The 18,538-nt window shown below is 41.1% G+C and overlaps 1 protein-coding gene across 3 annotated transcripts in view; it reads right to left on the reverse strand.

The window, feature by feature from the left end:
- Positions 1–18,538, reverse strand: part of LOC117424553 (ubiquitin carboxyl-terminal hydrolase 43-like) — an 88,623-nt gene that overhangs the window by 24,096 nt on the left and 45,989 nt on the right. For all 3 annotated transcript variants that reach the window (XM_034040992.3, XM_034040991.3, XM_034040990.3), the window contains 3 exons: positions 18,131–18,223; positions 12,068–12,203; positions 9,031–9,175 (listed from right to left, as the gene is read on the reverse strand). In XM_034040992.3, the coding sequence (XP_033896883.3) occupies positions 9,031–9,175; positions 12,068–12,203; positions 18,131–18,223 (374 nt within the window). The remainder of the gene's footprint in view (positions 1–9,030; positions 9,176–12,067; positions 12,204–18,130; positions 18,224–18,538) is intronic.

Consider the following 18,538-nt stretch of genomic DNA (forward strand, 5'->3'; position numbering starts at 1 on the left):
TCTGTTGGATCAGGGCTTTCTCCGATCAGACACAAGCCACACCACTCCAATGAGAATCACTGCTCCTCCACAAAGCTGCACACACCACTCCAATGAGAATCACTGCTCCTCCACAAAGCTGCACACACCACTCCAATGAGAATCACTGCTCCTCCACAGAATGGAATCGAACCTTACACCTAGGTTAGTAACTTCTGAGGTTGGACTAATCTCACGCCCATTAATAACCAGCCCTAAATTGCCAGCTTTCCTGACCTGATGTGAAGAACCCAATAAAATGACCTCTGTCTTGCTACAGTTTAACTGCAAGATAATTTTGCTGCATTCATGTTTTTATTTCAGTCAAACGGTTATTGAGTACAGAAACAACCAAAGAAACATCCAGTTTAGTCTGAAAATAGATTTGTGTATCATCAGCACAGCAGTGAAATTGAATGCCATACTGCCTAATTATTTGACCTAGTGGGAGCATGTAAATATTAAATAGAAGAGATCCCAGAACAGAACCCTGAGGAACACCATATGTAACAAAGGTAATGTCAGATTTTAACCAACCTAAGGTGACATACTGCTTTCTGTTCGACAGATAGGAGTTAAACCACTGAAGGACAGTACCAGAAAGACCAATGAGGTCCTTCAGACGATGCAAAAGAATGTCATGATCCACAGTATCAAAGGCCACACTTAGATCCAACAAAACAAGAATGGATGGGGAACCTGAGTCTGCAGCCATCAACAAATCATTTACTACTAGGGCAGTTTCTATGCTGTGTGCTGATCTAAAACCGAATTGGAAAGGTTCATGAAGCTGATTTGACACTAAATGGGACTGAAGCTGAGACGCTACCACCCGTTCTAAAATTTTGGCCAGAAAAGGTAGATTTGAGATTGGCCTGTAATTACATAAAGCTTCAGGGTCAAGATTTGTTTTCTTCAGTAATGGAGTAACAGCGGCCAGTTTGAGAGGTGAGGGGAGAACACCAAATCTCAATGATTCATTTATTAAACTAGTTACAGAGGGGCATAAGGATGGAAAACAAAACTTGAGTAAAGAGGTGGGAATGGGATCTAAAGAACTACAAGTGGAATTCATTCTGGCAACTAGCTCAGATAGACCTGTAGAGGTAATCTATAGAAAGTCAGTTAAAACAGTCCCAGTGTAGGCAGGAGAATCAACAGATAAGCTAGCATTGGTTTCAGAAGACAGAATTTGAAGTATTATCAATCTTATTTTGAAAGAATTCCAAGAAGGAACTGCACTGGTCAACTGAGGCTGGTAGTGCGGATATGCATGTTGGCTTTAGCATACGACTGATAGTAGAGAATTGCAGCCTAGAATTACCACTACCTCCTGCAATAAGCTCAGAGTAGTATAATGACCTAGCTGAGTCCAAGACAGCACCATAGGCCAATTGATGTTGCTTGTAAGATTGCAGATAGTCAATTACACCAGTCTTTCTCCACAAGCGCTCAAGTTTACGCCCTGCTGCTTTCATTGTACGTAACTCCTCAGTGAGCCACGGGGATGAACAGGAGAAAGACACAAGACAGGTTTTTTCCAGTGCAAAATAGTCCAAAGTGTCCCTTAAAGAACTTTGTACAACTCTACCATATCATCCAAGGAACACAGGGCAGCAACCACATCCAAAAACACAACTGTGTTGATTGATTTTAAGCTATGGAATTTCATGAGACGCTTGTTAGACATGGGTAGAGGTGTAATCAGATCCAGAAGAACAGCCATATGATCAGAAATACCAAGTTCATGAACATGGAAGTCAGAATCAGACAAACCACCAGTAATAATGAGATCTAATATGTGACCACGGTTTTGTGTAGGAACATTAACATGCTGAACAAGGCCAAAGCAGTCAAGTAGCTTTAAAAAGTCAGCTGCAAATGAACAGCTCATGGAGTCCTCATGAACGTTAAAATCACCTAATCACTGAGAAGCACAGTAAAGGACAGAGGTGCGTTGTGAAGGCATTTTATTTGATGTGAAATGAACAAAATGCTTTCAGCGTGTTACGAAATCCTACCACATGCTGTACAGCAGCTGCAAAAAAATAAATCATAAATGAAACAAGATGTTCAATTTGAGATCAGCCTGTCCTGTTTATTTAAGGTCACTAATATGTATTTGGCTCTCAAGATAAGACTGCTGCTACCAGGCAGCAATGGTGCTTCCTTGAAACAACAGACAAGACCTGTACTTGATGCACAGAAGTGGCACTGAGCCATCTGAGGAGAAGATCAGTATGCGTCTAATCCAAACGCTTCAAGGGCAATAAAATACAACCTGCTATTTTTCAAAACGATGGTGTCAGAACCTTACTCGATACACAGAGAGCTTCTCTCTAAATTACAGCCTCCAATTAGAGGACATATCTTGTAACTAGCAATACTAGGAAAATAAACACACTGGCTGAAATGGAAACTGGGATCTGCGCTGTGTTGAAAATCACTCCGGTGCTATTTTTGGGACTAGAGTCACAACACTGTTTCAAGTGTGTGTGTGTGTGTGTGTGTGTGTGTGTGTGTGTGTGTGTGTGTGTGTGTGTGTGCGTGCGTGTGTGTGCGTGTGTGTGTGTGAGTGTGTGCGTGCGTGCGTGTGTGTGTGCGTGTGTGAGTGTGTGTGTGTGTGCGCATGCGTGTGAGTGTGTGTGTGAGTGTGAATGTGTGTGTGTGTGAGTGTGTGTGTAGTGTTCTTTAGGAGGGTCTCTTATACAGTAACAACACACATTAAAGTGCATGCTGAGTGTAGCTATGAGCACAAATACTGTACTAGCATTTGATCATACCAGCAATTACAATGATAGGTACATGTTTTTTTTTCTTTCCAATAGTACTGTCTTATACTTTATTCGGAGACAAGTTTGGTATTTTATTGCATTTGTGTTTATTAGAAATGATTTCAAATAATGTATAAACCTTATACAAATCTGAGACAAAAAGCAGAGTTGATTTTCTTCTTCTTCTTCTTCTTCTTCTTCTTCTTCTTCTTCTTCTTCTTCTTCTTGTTTTATTGTTTGCTTGGGTCATGGTTGTGGCTGACAAGGAATTCATTAGGAAGCATTACCCTGACGAGGTCATAATGAAAATGCGGAGCTGCCAGACACAGCCATACACAGAGAGCTGCTTTTCTCTGTTGCAAATCCCAACAAGCATCAAGGCTGAATTTCTTTTAATAAAATATTGATGTCTTATTTTGCCTTATCCCACATGTCATATGAATATGTTAGTGCTTACTCTCCAGCTCAACCACTGCCCTTAGAATACTACCGAGGGCAAAACCCAGCGTCTCTCTATCAAGAATGGCATATAACCTCAGGGCTTCATTTGAATTATGAAAGGAAAAAAAAAATACAGTAATAATAGACAACTAGCAGGAAATAACTTGTTTACAGGGCAGTTTAAGTTTTGTAACATTCTTTTATTTTTATTCCTCTTACAGGAAAAAAAAATAGCCATACTTTTCACTCATTGTAAGTCGCCCTGGATAAGGGCGTCTGCTAAGAAATAAATAATAATAATAATAATAATAATTTTAAAATCCTGTCCCGCCTCAGCAAATAATAAAAAAGGTGTAGAACACAATTTAAGTGAACTAGCAATCCTTGAAAAGCTATTAAAATACACGGTCAGTAAAGTTTCCTTCAAGTTCTGATAGCTTTCGTCCTTCCCTGCTTCAGCCTGACTGATTTGCTTCTCTCAGACTTTCCCCAGACTGACACGGCCTGTCTGTGTAATCTCCAGCCCACATCAGCAATCTATTCCAGACAGCTCATGCATCATCTAATCTGGCCTGCTGAGCACCAAGTCAGAGGGCAGAAAGAAGTGACAATGATTAACAAAAAAAATAGCAAAGTTTCTGAAAAAGTTACTGAAGAATTTCCATTCGTTTTGAAACAGTGATGGCCAATATGTGAGGCTAATCGATGATTAAGAAACTCATTCCACGTTCAAAATGAAAATGTCAACAACCCTGCAGCAAATGTTGTGTATAAATCTACTTTTTGGATAACGTCAGCAGCACGCTAGAAAAAAGCTGTCTGCCGCATTTTTCATTTACGCCCAAATGAATCTTCCCGAGGATGAATTAAAACAACCAGCTTTAAATTTCCCAGAGGACAAGAGTAATCGCTTCAGCTGAAACAGGACGTACAGGATCTCTGTCAGCACAACACTGCCAATAAACCGAGCAGGAAGCAAACCCTTATCTAGATCTGAGCCCCCACTCCTTGAGGGAGCGCAGAGGAGGAATTTCTAATCAAAATGAACGAAACCTGGAAAGGAGCTCAAATGATCTATCAGCTCAATGCTATCTGTCACGATCGGCTGGTGGTGCCGTACAGCTCTCCTACGCGAGTGGTCAGCCACCGTTCTCAAAGTGAGTCAAGTCTCCTACAATAGATCTGAAACAAGGGTTGTTAATGGGAAAGCAAATGAGCTGGATGGAAAATGTATGACTTTGATGTACAAACGTATTATATCTTTGATGTCGAAAATAAAAACCTTCTACAAATACAGTATAGCTTTTATTTTCTCCTGTGTCCCGTCTTATTCGCTAAATAGTCCAAGAAGGTGTGTGTTGGACATGATTCTTGGACACCTTGGACCTCGTTACTACAGTAAAGACTCTAGCATACTCTAGGAAATAATTTGGTACTGCTTTGAAAGTTTATTCATGCTAGTAAGATCCAGTAACATTCAGCTTTTGTACAGAAGCATCCCTTGAAATGTGCTGTTCCGATACAAGTGAGGGTTGAAGTTTTTCTGAAGTCAAAACAGGTTTTGAGATAAAATCCAGCCCCCCTTGGTCAGATTGCCTTTCCTCCTTTCCCTTCAGGACCCAGGCCTGGATCCCAGGCACGCTGGCAGCACGGCAGGTAATGTTTCGCTTCGCTAATCTCAATTCCTGACGGACGCTGGCGTTGGAAGCATTGTTTGCGAAATCGTACCTTATCGAGCCCTTCTTAATAAACTTCAAAATGAAAGATTTGTCAAACCCCAGCTGAAATGACTCATGGCTTCTCTGCACTAACTTCCTGATAACAAAACTGCTGCAGTCGGCAAGTGTCCGTTTGCTTCAATCTCCCTGTATCTCCGCTGGGGTACCAGAAGCATTGATCTGAGTGTCAGCTTTACACCAATGATTATACAGAGAGGCTTGCCAGTAGAGCGGTCCATAATGCGCAGGAGCACACCTGTCTAAACGGCCATGCACTGAGACAGAAGAAATGCCGTCACTTGGAAATGGGGCTGTTTGCCATGTTTACCCCAATCAGACCACTTTTTTTTTTTTTTTTTTACTAAATCTCTATACTTGAACAGTCAGCTGTCTCCTCTTCAGATATATGCATGTGATTTAGATGGGCCAGCCATGGCGCAAGGGCACCCCAAATGTATTTATTTACTACCAATGCAGCAATTTTACCCTTCTGCATATTCTGACTGCCAAGAATGTTTTTTTTTTGTATAAACAGTCGGATCTGCTGATAACAGCAATTTTATCTACTCCCAATTGGATATTATTAATAGCACTGCCATATGGGTCTGCTTTTCAACAGAAGAAGAAAAAATATTTATTCTTTATGTATTTATTTTTTCAGAAGTGGTATAAGCTGCACTTTAGACTAAAACATTACAGTTTACTACTCTGCAGCATCACAGAGATTACAACTCTCTGGAGACTTGAAGAGTGCGGCTGCTTTTCTAAGTGATGAAAAGGCAAGCTGTATATTAGACGGTATCACATTCTCAGCCTAGTTTTATAGTCAGCTGAACCTGGGTTCAACAAGTACTGAACCAGTGCCAGTGTGATGGAAGCACGCCAACAAGTGTACACATGAATAAAGTGACCTAAAGTATGTGGCATTTCCAGTTTAAGTTCTAATACTTTCAAATAGTTCACCAGTCAAAACGATAAACACATCCACAGCAGCAAGCAGGTAGCTCTCTTCTTTTGCTGCTTGGTTAAACCATCCAGAAGATCGACACCCACACTCAACACTCCTTCCAGTCCCAAGCGGTACCATTCCAGCCCCATTCCCAAGTGTTGCTTTTCATTAAAGGCGACTCTGAGTGAACCGACCTCAGAGCTTACAGACTCCTGATGGGAAGGTCACCTTTTGCCATGTAAAGAGTAATTGAAAAGTAATCCGGTGAGGTCCATCGGACACCTTGAGACCATCCCAGAATTCCATTACAAGCTGGGCACCGAGAGTCATTAAAGTGTCAGGGAAGGCATCCGGGAATAAGTATGGGAGTGAATCTGGGGTCACAGCTATCCCAGGGATTCGTTTTGAGTTATGATGCTACTGTCCTCATGGCGTCTTTGAAGACGTGCCAAATAATAAAAAAAAGGTAAACTGTGATGAAGGTCGTTGATCATTTTACCATTTAGTGGGATGAGCATAAATGCCCTATATTTATCTTTTAATAGCTGGCACCTTTTTCTTTCAAACTGCTATAAAAAGAAGCAGAGCCACACTGAGCACAACATTCACGCATACAAAAGGCAGACAAGTAACAATAAAATGAGCAGCCCAATAAAGGTGGGATATGAAAATGGCCAAGTCTGGTCCCATTTGGGCCCTCCATTATTCATATGTGTAATGTCACGTTTTTCACCTATACATTCTTACTGTATTTACTTTAGGGTATAAATTCTTACTGCTGTAAGAATACCCATTTGTTCTGTATTAACACACCTTAGTGAACAGTATTACATTATCATAGTGCCTTATTTATACTTAGCGAGTGTACCACATAGTACGGAGAACTATTATTTTTGCGATATTAATTATTCAACAATAAAAAATATTTTCATTGAAGAAGAAAAGAGTTTCCCCCCTGCTGCACACACCACTCTTACAAAGCTAAACGGACCTCTGTATTGTAAATGTGCTCATGATCATTTAAATGGTACAGTACTCCTAGAATCCACCAGTGCATTGACTCTCAAAACACTTAATGGAGCGACAGCCAGCTGACCTGGATTTCCCCAGTCCCCCCTCTCCAAACAGCGATGTAGCTGAACTGCAATGGGGATTTAATAGTTCTTACTACAGGGAAATGGTGGGAAAAGGGCATCTACAATGAAAGCCATTGGTATAGTGGTAGAAAATATATTTTGACCATGCAACGGTATGACAATGGAACCAAAGCACACTGGAAGTGCATTGTATCCATGATACCGTATCAGATCCAGTATACCAGTGCATTGTATCAAGCCCACTGAGCCTTTGACATTAGCTCACCTTCTGCAAACGGTACTTTTATTGCAAAGATCATCTTCCATTTCACAAGTTGGCTCTGCTGTTCAAGGCACTCTATTGAGAGCTCTAAAAGATGAATGTGGGGATGTTTCTATTTCTTGAAAACAAATCAAAGATTGTGTCAGTCACTGATTATCCACATTTATTATTCCCTGTCTCTCTATCAGACTCACGTGTGTGGTTAAGAAAGAAACAAGCAGGTATTAAAAATTCGCCTCGCTGGCTGCAAACCATGTCAGTCATTACGGGAAGCAGCTGGTTGGTTAACGATACAAAATAAGGTGAAATGATGAAGGAAGTGCAAGACTACCTGAAAGAAAGGCTTGAAAACTGATCTCTTTCAGAACTGCACATTTGAGGACAATGCAATGAAAATGCAATGGAAGTACGTGTCAGATAAGATTCATTAAATTATTTTGGTGTCCGCTACAACTTTAGGAGGGAAAGAAATATATGGCTGTGATTAACATCAGTTTTAGACCCTAGAAGTGTATATAAGACATATCGTATTATTACAGTATAGTGTAATAAAGTGGTGATTATGTGGACACTTTTGTAAGTCGCCAAGCATTTGACATTTTATCACTGCTAGATGAAAAACAGAAGTTTAATTTTACAACATTTCCTACGAGAGCAGCCACATAGCACTCCGCTTCGTAATTGGCATTCATTAGTTATGTTGAAAACGGAAAGGGTTAATATTTTTCTCTAAAGAGGTTGTTTAATTTCAAAGTGCTAGAAGCAAACAAGTGGTATCGTGTTGTTGTTTTTGTACCGTTTTAAAAGTGTCTCCTTTTAGCACAATCCACCATTTTTGCTTTATGGTGTCATTTATAACCTCTCATTGCTGCAGATATGTTTGTGATAAAGTGGATGAACAGACGATTGAAAGAATGCAGTATACTGAGGGGAGGGTCGTTATTTTTCAGTGAAAAACATTTGAACAGCAATTACCTTGGCACTTGTTTTTGAAGAGGCCCAGTACGGGGGCCCAAATGGAAACAAAGGTCACCTAGAGATTATTCAACTTTTTTTTTTTTTTTCAACAGTCGTTGAAGTTACTTTGGGGGACACACATCCATAATTACAATGACTTCATCTTTCGTTTGTGTGATTTCCCAATTGCGTTTAAAAGACACAAATATCTTGGATGCAGGTGCTCGTCACTATGTTAGATTGTGAAGGTTTAACTGTATGCTAAGGCTTGGAAAGTGAATAGGGCTTCATTCAAGTAACTGATTAGCCTTACAGTACATCCTTTCATGTTTCACTCAGTGTTGAAGGTCTCAAGATAGGTGGTCTCCTCTCATAACAGTCTCTAGCCTGTCCGTTGTTTAAGTTTTAGTTCCATAGTAAATGGTAACACCCACCACAGCCCCTGTTCTATATCAAATATTTCATTTTATTTTATTTAGTTATTTTTTGTGCCTATTTCACCACTGATTTGCTCCCCAATTTAGAATGTCCACTTCTGTTTCCATCACAGCAGCAACTACCCACACAGCTCTGGAGAACTGAAGGTTCAGAGCTGCTGGATCTGTCGGTTTTGCCTCCCTAAACCGCAGGAGCGCCAGAGCCAAAGTGACACTCCTTCCAAAATACCCAGCAAATACGACACAGCCAGGACGCAAACCTGCGCTCCCCTGACACACCACGCAGCCTTGCTTTTACCAGATGAGCCACTCAGGGATCCCCTATATGAAATGTTAAGGGATTCAGAAAGTATTTTCTTTTTTCACGCTGGCAGTACCTGAGACCCGGGCGGACCCTCCCCTGCTGATAACAGGGGGTGCCTGGAACGCGTAGATGTTGTCACTCTCAGCGATGCTGGTAAGCTCCTCCTCATTGAAGAACGAGCGCTGGAACCCCGTGGAGTAGACCTCTGTCAGAATCACCTGGGAGACACAACACCAATTTAAAAACAGGGACCCTGCCACAGACATGCAATCATAGACCAGACATAGCAATCTGAGTCACAATCACAAAGCAAAAAACTAAATACAAAACTGCTACCTTTGTAAACGCAGTTGGGTTAGGTAAGGAACTGGGTGGGACAATGCATTGTGTTTTCACCTTCCGTAGCTTCACATCAGGGTCAATGATTAAACATGCCGCTGGAGGACAGTAGGCTGCAATACAGACTGTAAGAGGCCTACATCAGTCCACACACTTCATCACCCCACCCAAGGTGAAACTGGAATATGTCTTTGTTTTTTTTAGCAGTCTGAGCGATATTTGAATCGTGTGGTGATCTTGTGATCAGAGTTGGGGTCAATTCCTGTTTTTCATTTCCAATTCCATTTCCAATTATTTTTTTTTAATCAATTCCCAATTCCAATTGGAATTGATATTTTAGAAACATAATTTCAACTCGAAGCCAATTTAATTGACTAACAATGACTTAAATTTAAGTAATTTGCTGCCACACGCTCATTGTAAAAGAATACTGCTAATTGCAATTTTGGTTAATGATGTGTTGGAAGCAATTAAAAGAGAATTGGAAATGGAATTGAACGTGGGGATTGATTTTAAAAAGGAATTGTGATGTGGACTGGAATTGTGATGCTTGTGATGTGGACTGAGCCCCTCAAGACTCATTTCAATTGGGCCACTGACCAGGATTTGAACCCAGGCCTCCGGAAGCGAAAGTCATCAAAGTCGACTACACCCCTTCATGACCTCATGGTTCAAAGTTCAGCATGCTATCTAATCAGCCAGAAAGGAACTTGGAATGCTGATCGAGTGACCTGCAACCCATGAACTAGCATTCCGAACTGGGCACTGGCACCTGCCAACTAACCAGCTTCTCTGTCATGCAAGGAAGGAAAACCCAGTTGAAGCCAGATTGAAATCAAACCCGAGAACAAGCATCATTTCCACAAAATGTTATTTAATGTGGTTTAGGGATGAAGAAGTCACATGCTCTGAATGTATTTAAAATAGCGCTCCGAGATGCACAGGCTCTGGCACTGATCGATGGCTGGCTTGCTGCACTATTTAACAGGGCAGGGCTGTTAGCCGCATAGCCATCTCCGTCTGATCTGCCCAGAACAAAGAAGGAAGACAGTTCTGAAAGGATTATGGAGATATATTCAGAGTAACAGCATTGTACTTTCGAACTGCAAGAAAGCGCATAATGATGTATTTCAAATCCTGCTCTGGAGAATGCTAAATGACTGTGGCAGTGAGTTTCAAGCCATAATGCCGGAAAGTTGTTAGGAGCATTTGTCATTTGGTTTTAATTTGAGGTATTATCTTTTGGGAGAAAAATAAATGAAATGTGGGGGTGAGATACCTTCTCTTTCCACTAGAGGGTGATCTCTTCAAGTCTGTGCTGAGACACCCAGAGAAACCCACCCTGGCCAAAGCTACACCAGAACACCTGAGTGGCAGCGTTAAACTTTATCAGACCAGTATTGGGCTTTGTAAAATCTTCTGGAACAAAACCTTACATTTGTTTACAAAACAAAATAAAGATGTTTTATAGAAATGATGTATAGTTAATCATTTTTAAAATTCTTGATTTATTTTTTTTTAACCTGCTTGACATAGAAAATATTCCAGACAGGAGAAAGTAATTTCCTATGTCCAGAAAACCATCACTTTATCATTGACCAGTCATCGCCTAGCAACAGGAGACCAAAGAAAAAGCAGAATTATTTCCCACTGTTCCTGTTTATTCACCAAGTTAAGCACTTACACATTTGTAAGATGTCATTATAATAAACGCCACTCTTCAACCCAGTACTTCGTGGGAGAAAAAAATGAAGTCGTAGACATGCATAGCAATAATTACAATGGGCCTTGTTAGGGTGGCATGCTTGTTAGAAGATGAGGGAACATAATGACATGCATATAGGCCACTTAGAAGTGGCGCTGAGCAAACTAGCAATAATCCGCTGGGAGAGATCCAGGAAGTGACAGCAAATAAAGAAGCAACCAGAGAGAGACCAGGAATTAGGATAATAATCAGAATGAACATATTTGTCTTTCTGGTCTTCTGTTCTGCAGTTGTCTACACAGTTTTACTCAGAATGTACCCCAGAGAGCCATCCAAACTTAGTCAGAAATGTACTTATCCAATAACGGAAATCATACAAAATTAGGTTTGGAAGACAGCTCCAAATAGACCTTATATCCATGGGAGGGTCTTTTTTCAGGTTAAACAATCTAAGTCAGTCTTAATTCAATTCAATGCTGTCATTACTTGAATACATTATTATATAAATACAAGACAATACAATCTGTTTCTCTGAATTTCCACTTACACTGGAAGAAGAGACATTTAGGAACTGCTACTTTAGATAACAGGTAATCTAAAATAGCAACAGCTCTTCAAATCAATACAAATACAATTTAAATAGAAGATCTATCCGGGAAACAACGACCACGTTTCGACCAACTGAAGCCAACCAGCTGAAGCTATAACTTTATAAGCAGTAAGCAATGAGACCAGAGCACCGGGACAATCACTTCACAACTTCAAGGGCTGTGCTGAAATAGGAAGCAGACACACCTGCACAAGGTGAGAACCAGAGCGGACAGCGAACCAACAGCGGACTAACAGAGACGACTGTCAGCGAGAATTAGACCAAATGGAACTGTGGAGGAAAAGGCAGGACAGGAAACCTGAGCTATCCAAAAACAACACCTAAAAGGACAGGAGCTATGCTTTTACAAAGTGTGAGGGTTGAGGAAGATGTATAATTCATGGTGATCACTCAGCGTCCCCGCCAATGTGTTCCCATGTTGTTTTAATGATGTATCTCGACACCGTCATGCCGTACCTGCTCAGGAGTGATCTTTCCCTCCATGGACACCATCTCTCGGAGAGAAGCCACCGTGCCAAAGAGAGGGACAGCCAGGCCGATACGCAGGTAGCGCTGGCCTTTGGTGTGGAAGACCAAGGTGATGTACAGGGGCCTGAAAGAAAATAAAGGAGATGGGAAACTAACGTTAATAAAATATACTGGGCATCAGGGGTGTCCAATCCCGGTCCTGAAGGGCTATTCCACTCCAGGTTTAACAGGTAACATGAGATAATGAACGACTTCAGGGTCTGGACTGAGGTTTCATTGGTTCAGCTTAGAAAAGGGTTGAAACAAAGACCAGGAGTGGAAGGTTTAACTTTGGACACCTGTGCTGTATATTAATGGTGTCATCCTTGTCATAAAACCCCTCAGTTCCAGGAAATTTCTGACATATTTATCACATTAACAGCAATGCTGATTCCTGGTAAACCACCCCCGCTTTTTTCTTTATGAGAGTGATTTATGAGCCAGGATGTATAAATACAAATATCAAAACAACAGGGATTGCATTGAATTTTTTTTTTTTTTTTTTTTTACGGTGAAACGCACAAAGCGGCATACCGCAAAGGAACCGCATTTCTTTTAAACTCTGCAGGGGGGATTCTGTAGCCCATTAAGACACGCAAGGAAGGTTCACTGTAATGTGCCTCTCTCTGAAGCCCGCTCACTGCCTGTGCTCTCAAGGACGGCTGGCTCTGTGATGAAGGTATCCTGCTCTAATCTGAGATGTTTCCATTCCAAAAATCTAAATCCCAGCAGGAATCTGCCTGACATCCACTTTGACTTTGACTCTTTCACCTCCGCTGCGTGGTGCTGCAGCTTGGGAGTATTCATTACTGTCATTGCAGATTGAAATCGTTCCCAATTCAAAAAAGAAAAAAAGCTGCAGCAAAAGTCACCCGTCCACTGCGCACACACTTTATACAGGTGCGCAGCAGAAAAGCCATTCTTAAAATCGTCTTGTGAACCTTTCCTCAGTTAACTCAATTAGCACAATATTCTCAGGTGTAATCCCAAGAACTCGTTTTTGTCGAAGTAGCACTATCTACGACACATAATTCAATGTTCATTGCACAGGACGGCACACAGGGACATCATTTGAGTGAAAGATATCCAAGAGGCAACAAACACTGCTAGCAGAACTGAACATATAGCAGTTTTAAAAAGGAATGCACGTGAGAAATGATTTAGGTGCTGCACAGACACCATCTTCAGTGTACGTCCAGTGAAGGGAGGGGACGTTCAGAAAACACACATTTTAACAGCTGACCTTCTTGGGGGAAATGCTGCTGCAGTGCATCATTTTTAAAGAAATGCATCAATAGTGATTAGATCAGGAACTGGCCCCTTCATTCATTCATTCATTCTGCGGCTCTCAGGCTCCTGAGACAGCATGGGGCAGGTGCAGTGTGATATCAGGAAAATGGAACTGATACTAGGATATTCCAGTAATTACAGTAGAAGGAGTTATCTAGTATAGCAACTCTTACCACGAGAGAATCTAAACTTTTCAATCGTGCTGCATTGCATGCTATATTTCTAGGTATGTGCACACGGTCCGGTTTTGGAAATTCGTTTTGTATTCATTAGATAAAATATTCAGAATCTGTGTCACGTTGTGATAATGTAAAATTAAATAAAGCAGGGATATTGTATAGTGTGTTTCAGCTCACCCAAACCCCAAGAAAGAGACAACATGTTGAGGGTTTGAATCAAATCATGAACACCCCACAAATTCGGTATGGTGCTACATGCAAGGTTCGACTTTGTGCACACACAAACTGGCAACACGTTTGCACTTAAAGTTATCTAAACTACAATAGGGATTAGCATAGGTCCTGCATGCTATAGCTTTCCTTTTTGTACAAAGACTGGCACTTGCAGGCAATGCAAACTCATTGCAACTTCAGACAAGGTCAGGCAGTAACACCTCTGTGCCCCACAAAGACAGTGACTGACACTTTCCAGTACTTCTTAGTAGTATAGCCAAAACCAAGCCATTTTAAAGTTACGGTTGCTTGGCTGTCTCTAGCTGTTGTGAGTTTGGATTCTGTATTCTCTAGATCATGCATTCCGATCAGAAAACCTTTCGTAGTGCACGACCAGAACTGCCTGGCTTTGAAAGCATAAAACAAGCCTTACACTGAAATGCAAGGTGAAGGGGTTAAAACAACAGAGAAAACCTGATTCTGTTGATTTTTTTTCCTTAGCTTTTATCATGGCTATTGGAACTACACTAAACAGGGTTTAAACTGCCTTATTTCTTTTGAAATCATTTTCAAACAGGGAATGCTGATACTAAATAAGGAATACAGTCCATTTTTAAACTTGTTTAATTTAGAACACAGTTACCCTTTAAGAAAGTGTTGAAAATACCTGCTCTATTGCTGTTTCCTGTAATTTTATCAGGATAACAGAATCACCAATTGAAAGATTTGGGGATCCCCTTTATAAAATGTCTGTTTTGCTTCCTTATCTGTATCAGCGTGTCATGTACTGAATGCGCCCGGACTGCTGGCAGCAGTGGTAGATACAGCAAATGCCTGCTGGACTTGTTTCATTCAGGGAGCCAGCTTGTGTCCTCATACAATAGCAAAAACAGCCTTTAAATTCAGAAGAGCTGTGACACAGCACGGTTATGTTTCTGGAGGAAGCAGTGTGTGTAGAGCAGGCCAGACTATAAACAGAACGCAGTAAACACACACATCAAGGGATGTCATTTTGGTGCAGAACTGTACGTGCATTTGGGACGTGGCAGATTTAAAAATAACTCCTTGGCTTATCAGTCTGGGACGGATTTCAAGCTCAAAGACGAAGCAGCCCGATTCTCCCGAACGTTGTTCAAAAGCAGGCTAATGAGTATCAGGAATAATCTGTCATGCAAATACAAAGCTAACAGGCAGCAGTTTGTAAAATCCCCATTCCATTATTAAAAGCCATCTTAACTACACTGCTTAGTTTCACCACTGGCGAGTGATAAACAGCTCGCACAATGGGCTTGTTATGCAATGACATTCATGGCATTTGTGTCTGCGAGCGCTTGGAGACTGTGGTCCCATCCCAGATGCTAAACAAGGACCCTTTTTAGCCTTCATATCTTTCTGGCTCACAGTGAGCTTTTCCTGGAGATCCTAACTGGCAGGATTTTATGTATTTATTTATTTATTTATGCGATGTGACGATTACAGCTTTCAATTGTGAAGGCACCACATACTCATTTTGTATCACATGGTTTGAATAGAATGAGGAAGTCTCATCACGATTCTCCAAGAAAGCTCAAAGCCAGGTAGAGACCGATCTACAAAAGCATGCCATTAACATTAGTAGAGCAGCAGAACCGAGAACCGCTCATAATGACGGTGAACAGAAAAACTGATTAAACTAACATTTGAAGTTACCCTTTAATTATGTATGCACTCCCTTATAAAACAACACCAAGCATATATACAGTGTACACTGCTGTGCTACCGACTAACAATGCTTCCAACACATTGTTAACATTGTTTTTTTATGTTCTGAATATGCATGCCTATCGCTATGCATTTCCTAAGATGTTCTGCCTCCAGTCTAAATGAATGGAGGCAGAACACTATCCCACTGAACCACTCAGTCCTCACTACAGTAAACAGTGCAAGTGCAGTCTGGAAAGATCAGCCTCACTCTGAGAGTGGTGTAATGCAGCTTGTGTTCATCTTTAGGTGCGGTTCACATGGGTGCATTGACATATGTTTCAAGCTTTATTACAATGAGGGAGGATAGGAATGGAAGCCAAGGGATCCTAATACATTATCAGCTCCCCTGCCGCCACTCTCCTTTAACCTTAGAGTTTGGAAGAGAGTTCAGTCTGGTTCATACTTCAATTTTGCAACCATTTCAGAGGTGATTTCTAGTCTCTCGAGTCGTACGACTGTCTGGCGATCAAGGTAGACTGATCACCAGAGAAGAACTCTAGCTTGTCGTCCACACACACACACACAGGTGTCCCTGCTGGGAGGGGAGCTGGAAGAGCAGGGGCTGCAGGGCTGGGTCTAGGCTCCTCATGGCACTGGTTCTGGGGCACAGTGGGTGGAGCAGCTGCATTCTGTTGGCTCCCTGTCTGAATGTTCCAATTAAACTTCTCAACCTTCCATAACTGTCTGTGAATGTGGCATGGTCCCAACCCACAGCACTAACTTAAATTAGCACCATCACTCAAAGTAACACAGAGCTCCACTCTCCCTCTCGCTCCGTAATGCAGTGGGTGCGTTGGATGTGGCCTGACAGAGGTTTGCAGAAATGGAGTAGGTGTGTGTGTGTGTGTGTGTGTGTGTGTGTGTGTGTGTGTGTTACTGGAATACGGTTTGCGTAGGATCAAAGCCTTGTCCAATACCATTGAACCAACGTATCAGCTTTGTGAAAGCCCACAAATCTAAAGCATGACTATCATAGAGGGAACAGCCAAGTAAAACTGAAGTACACTGAACTTTGAGACACTAAAAAGGATGCAGAGAACAAAAGGAACAGCTAGGATGCAGCACATGATAAACATTTCTAAGAAGCTAACCCTGCCAGATTCTTAAAAGTAGTCCACACACGACAGCAGTAGATTGAGGGTGAGATGTGGCAGCATACTCTTGATGTTGGTGAATACAGAAAATCATTATTTTACTCAAACTGCCTGTTAACTGATATTTTCAAAGTAAGCTACACAGTGATACATAGCTTCTGTATTCTGGGTGTGGCACCTTGTGTGATGCCATTTAATAGAAACAAGGTTAATATTGTCTTCGGGTACTGATACTAAAGAAGTTAATCCTTAAATACTCGAAAGGAGAGAAATGTCAAACTTTCACAGAATGGAAACATCTAATGCTATGTGTATTACAGCTGGAGAAGCTCTGCCAGACAGATAAAGGAAAATGAAATTACTTACATGATATATATTACTGTCGGCTTACTTTTGAATACCTACTATTTTATGTAATAATTCTCACTGAAGGTATGGGTGTGGTTTGGGGGTTTAGATTTATACATGTATGAATGTTAAAGTTATATACGTTTGAGAATAGCTTTGTATTAGATTGCATGTATGTTATTTAAAAATGTAATCATAAAAAAAAAAAAACTACCCAGTTGTGACATACCGAATTTCCAGCTGGGATGCGACAGTCTCTATCAGCTTACGAATAGTCAGGGTAACTTGACCAGTGCACACAATTACACTGTTAGGAGTACAGAATTAATAAAACGAAGCATTGCTATATAAACAAGAAGAACTGCAATGACCTAGACACTGACAGCAGGCTGCAAAGCATGCTGTATTGGCCAGAGAAACACTAAGGATGCTAAGCTGGATAGATTTCCCCTTAAGGATGCACTTTATTTGTCTTTAACTATCCTGACAGTGTTTGAGAATGTAAGCGTGATTAATGTTAAATCCCATTACTGATCCAATTCATCCATTACCCGCCTTCCTGTTAGTTTTACTCTGTACTGTATTGCTAAAGCCAGCACCCAGGCTTTGACAGTTTTGGCCTTGGGAATTTTTCTGCTTAATATTCTTAACTCCCACCAATCCCCCTTCCCGGAAATTGATGTCCTTCGCTCCAGACTTTAGGGAGCTCTAGCGCAGTGGTGTAGTCCAGCAGGAACGTCATTCCGGTACTCTATAGGCAGCAGTGCCGGAGCTCACATAATAGGCAAGATAAGTCACATGACTCACATCTCCCGCACAACTGTCTGAATCAGTTAGTACTCCTTTTGATGCATTAGGAACTTCTTCTATTACTTCTTTAAGAAGGCTAAAATGAAATGCTGACGAAGGTGACAGAAACAGTGCATCGACTACGACTGTGGACACAAACACAAATAAAGCTGGAGAAAGACTTTGTGGAAATACTTGTAGAAGTTAGAGAAATGCATTACCTATTATATGTGTTGCAAGAAGTTCAGTATGCAAATAAAACATGAATTTGTATAATACATTCTGTTTATAGTTCAGTGGCGTTCCGGTACCTCCAGAGTTAGGGAGCGTGGATGCAGTGAATAAGCATACTGTACCTGGTCTGCCTCAGGGGGATGGGCAGGGAGATACACAGGAAAGGATCAAAGGTGTTGCTCTGTTTAAGGCAGTGAGGGCAGGTCAGTGACGACCTGGAGAAAAAGAAACAAACAAGGGGTCAGTTCAGCAAAATCAGGGACTCAGTCAAGACAGAAATAAAGGATTGCTTCGACAGTCACAAATCCATCTCTTTAGAACATCTCAGTTTGTAGACATTACAGACATTTTTTATATGCTTTTTTGTACTTTTAATAATAGTTGTATGTAAATATCACACTTCTGTAACTGAATTAATTGGAATCAGGGTTTCAGAATATCAATTCTAGAAGACTACCCTAGGATTACATTTGAATTACGGCGCTGCTATCCCGATAGATGTTTTTTTTTTGGTTGCTTTTTTCATGCAT

The sequence above is a fragment of the Acipenser ruthenus genome, chromosome 19 (assembly GCF_902713425.1).
Source record: "Acipenser ruthenus chromosome 19, fAciRut3.2 maternal haplotype, whole genome shotgun sequence".
Taxonomy (NCBI): domain Eukaryota; kingdom Metazoa; phylum Chordata; class Actinopteri; order Acipenseriformes; family Acipenseridae; genus Acipenser; species Acipenser ruthenus.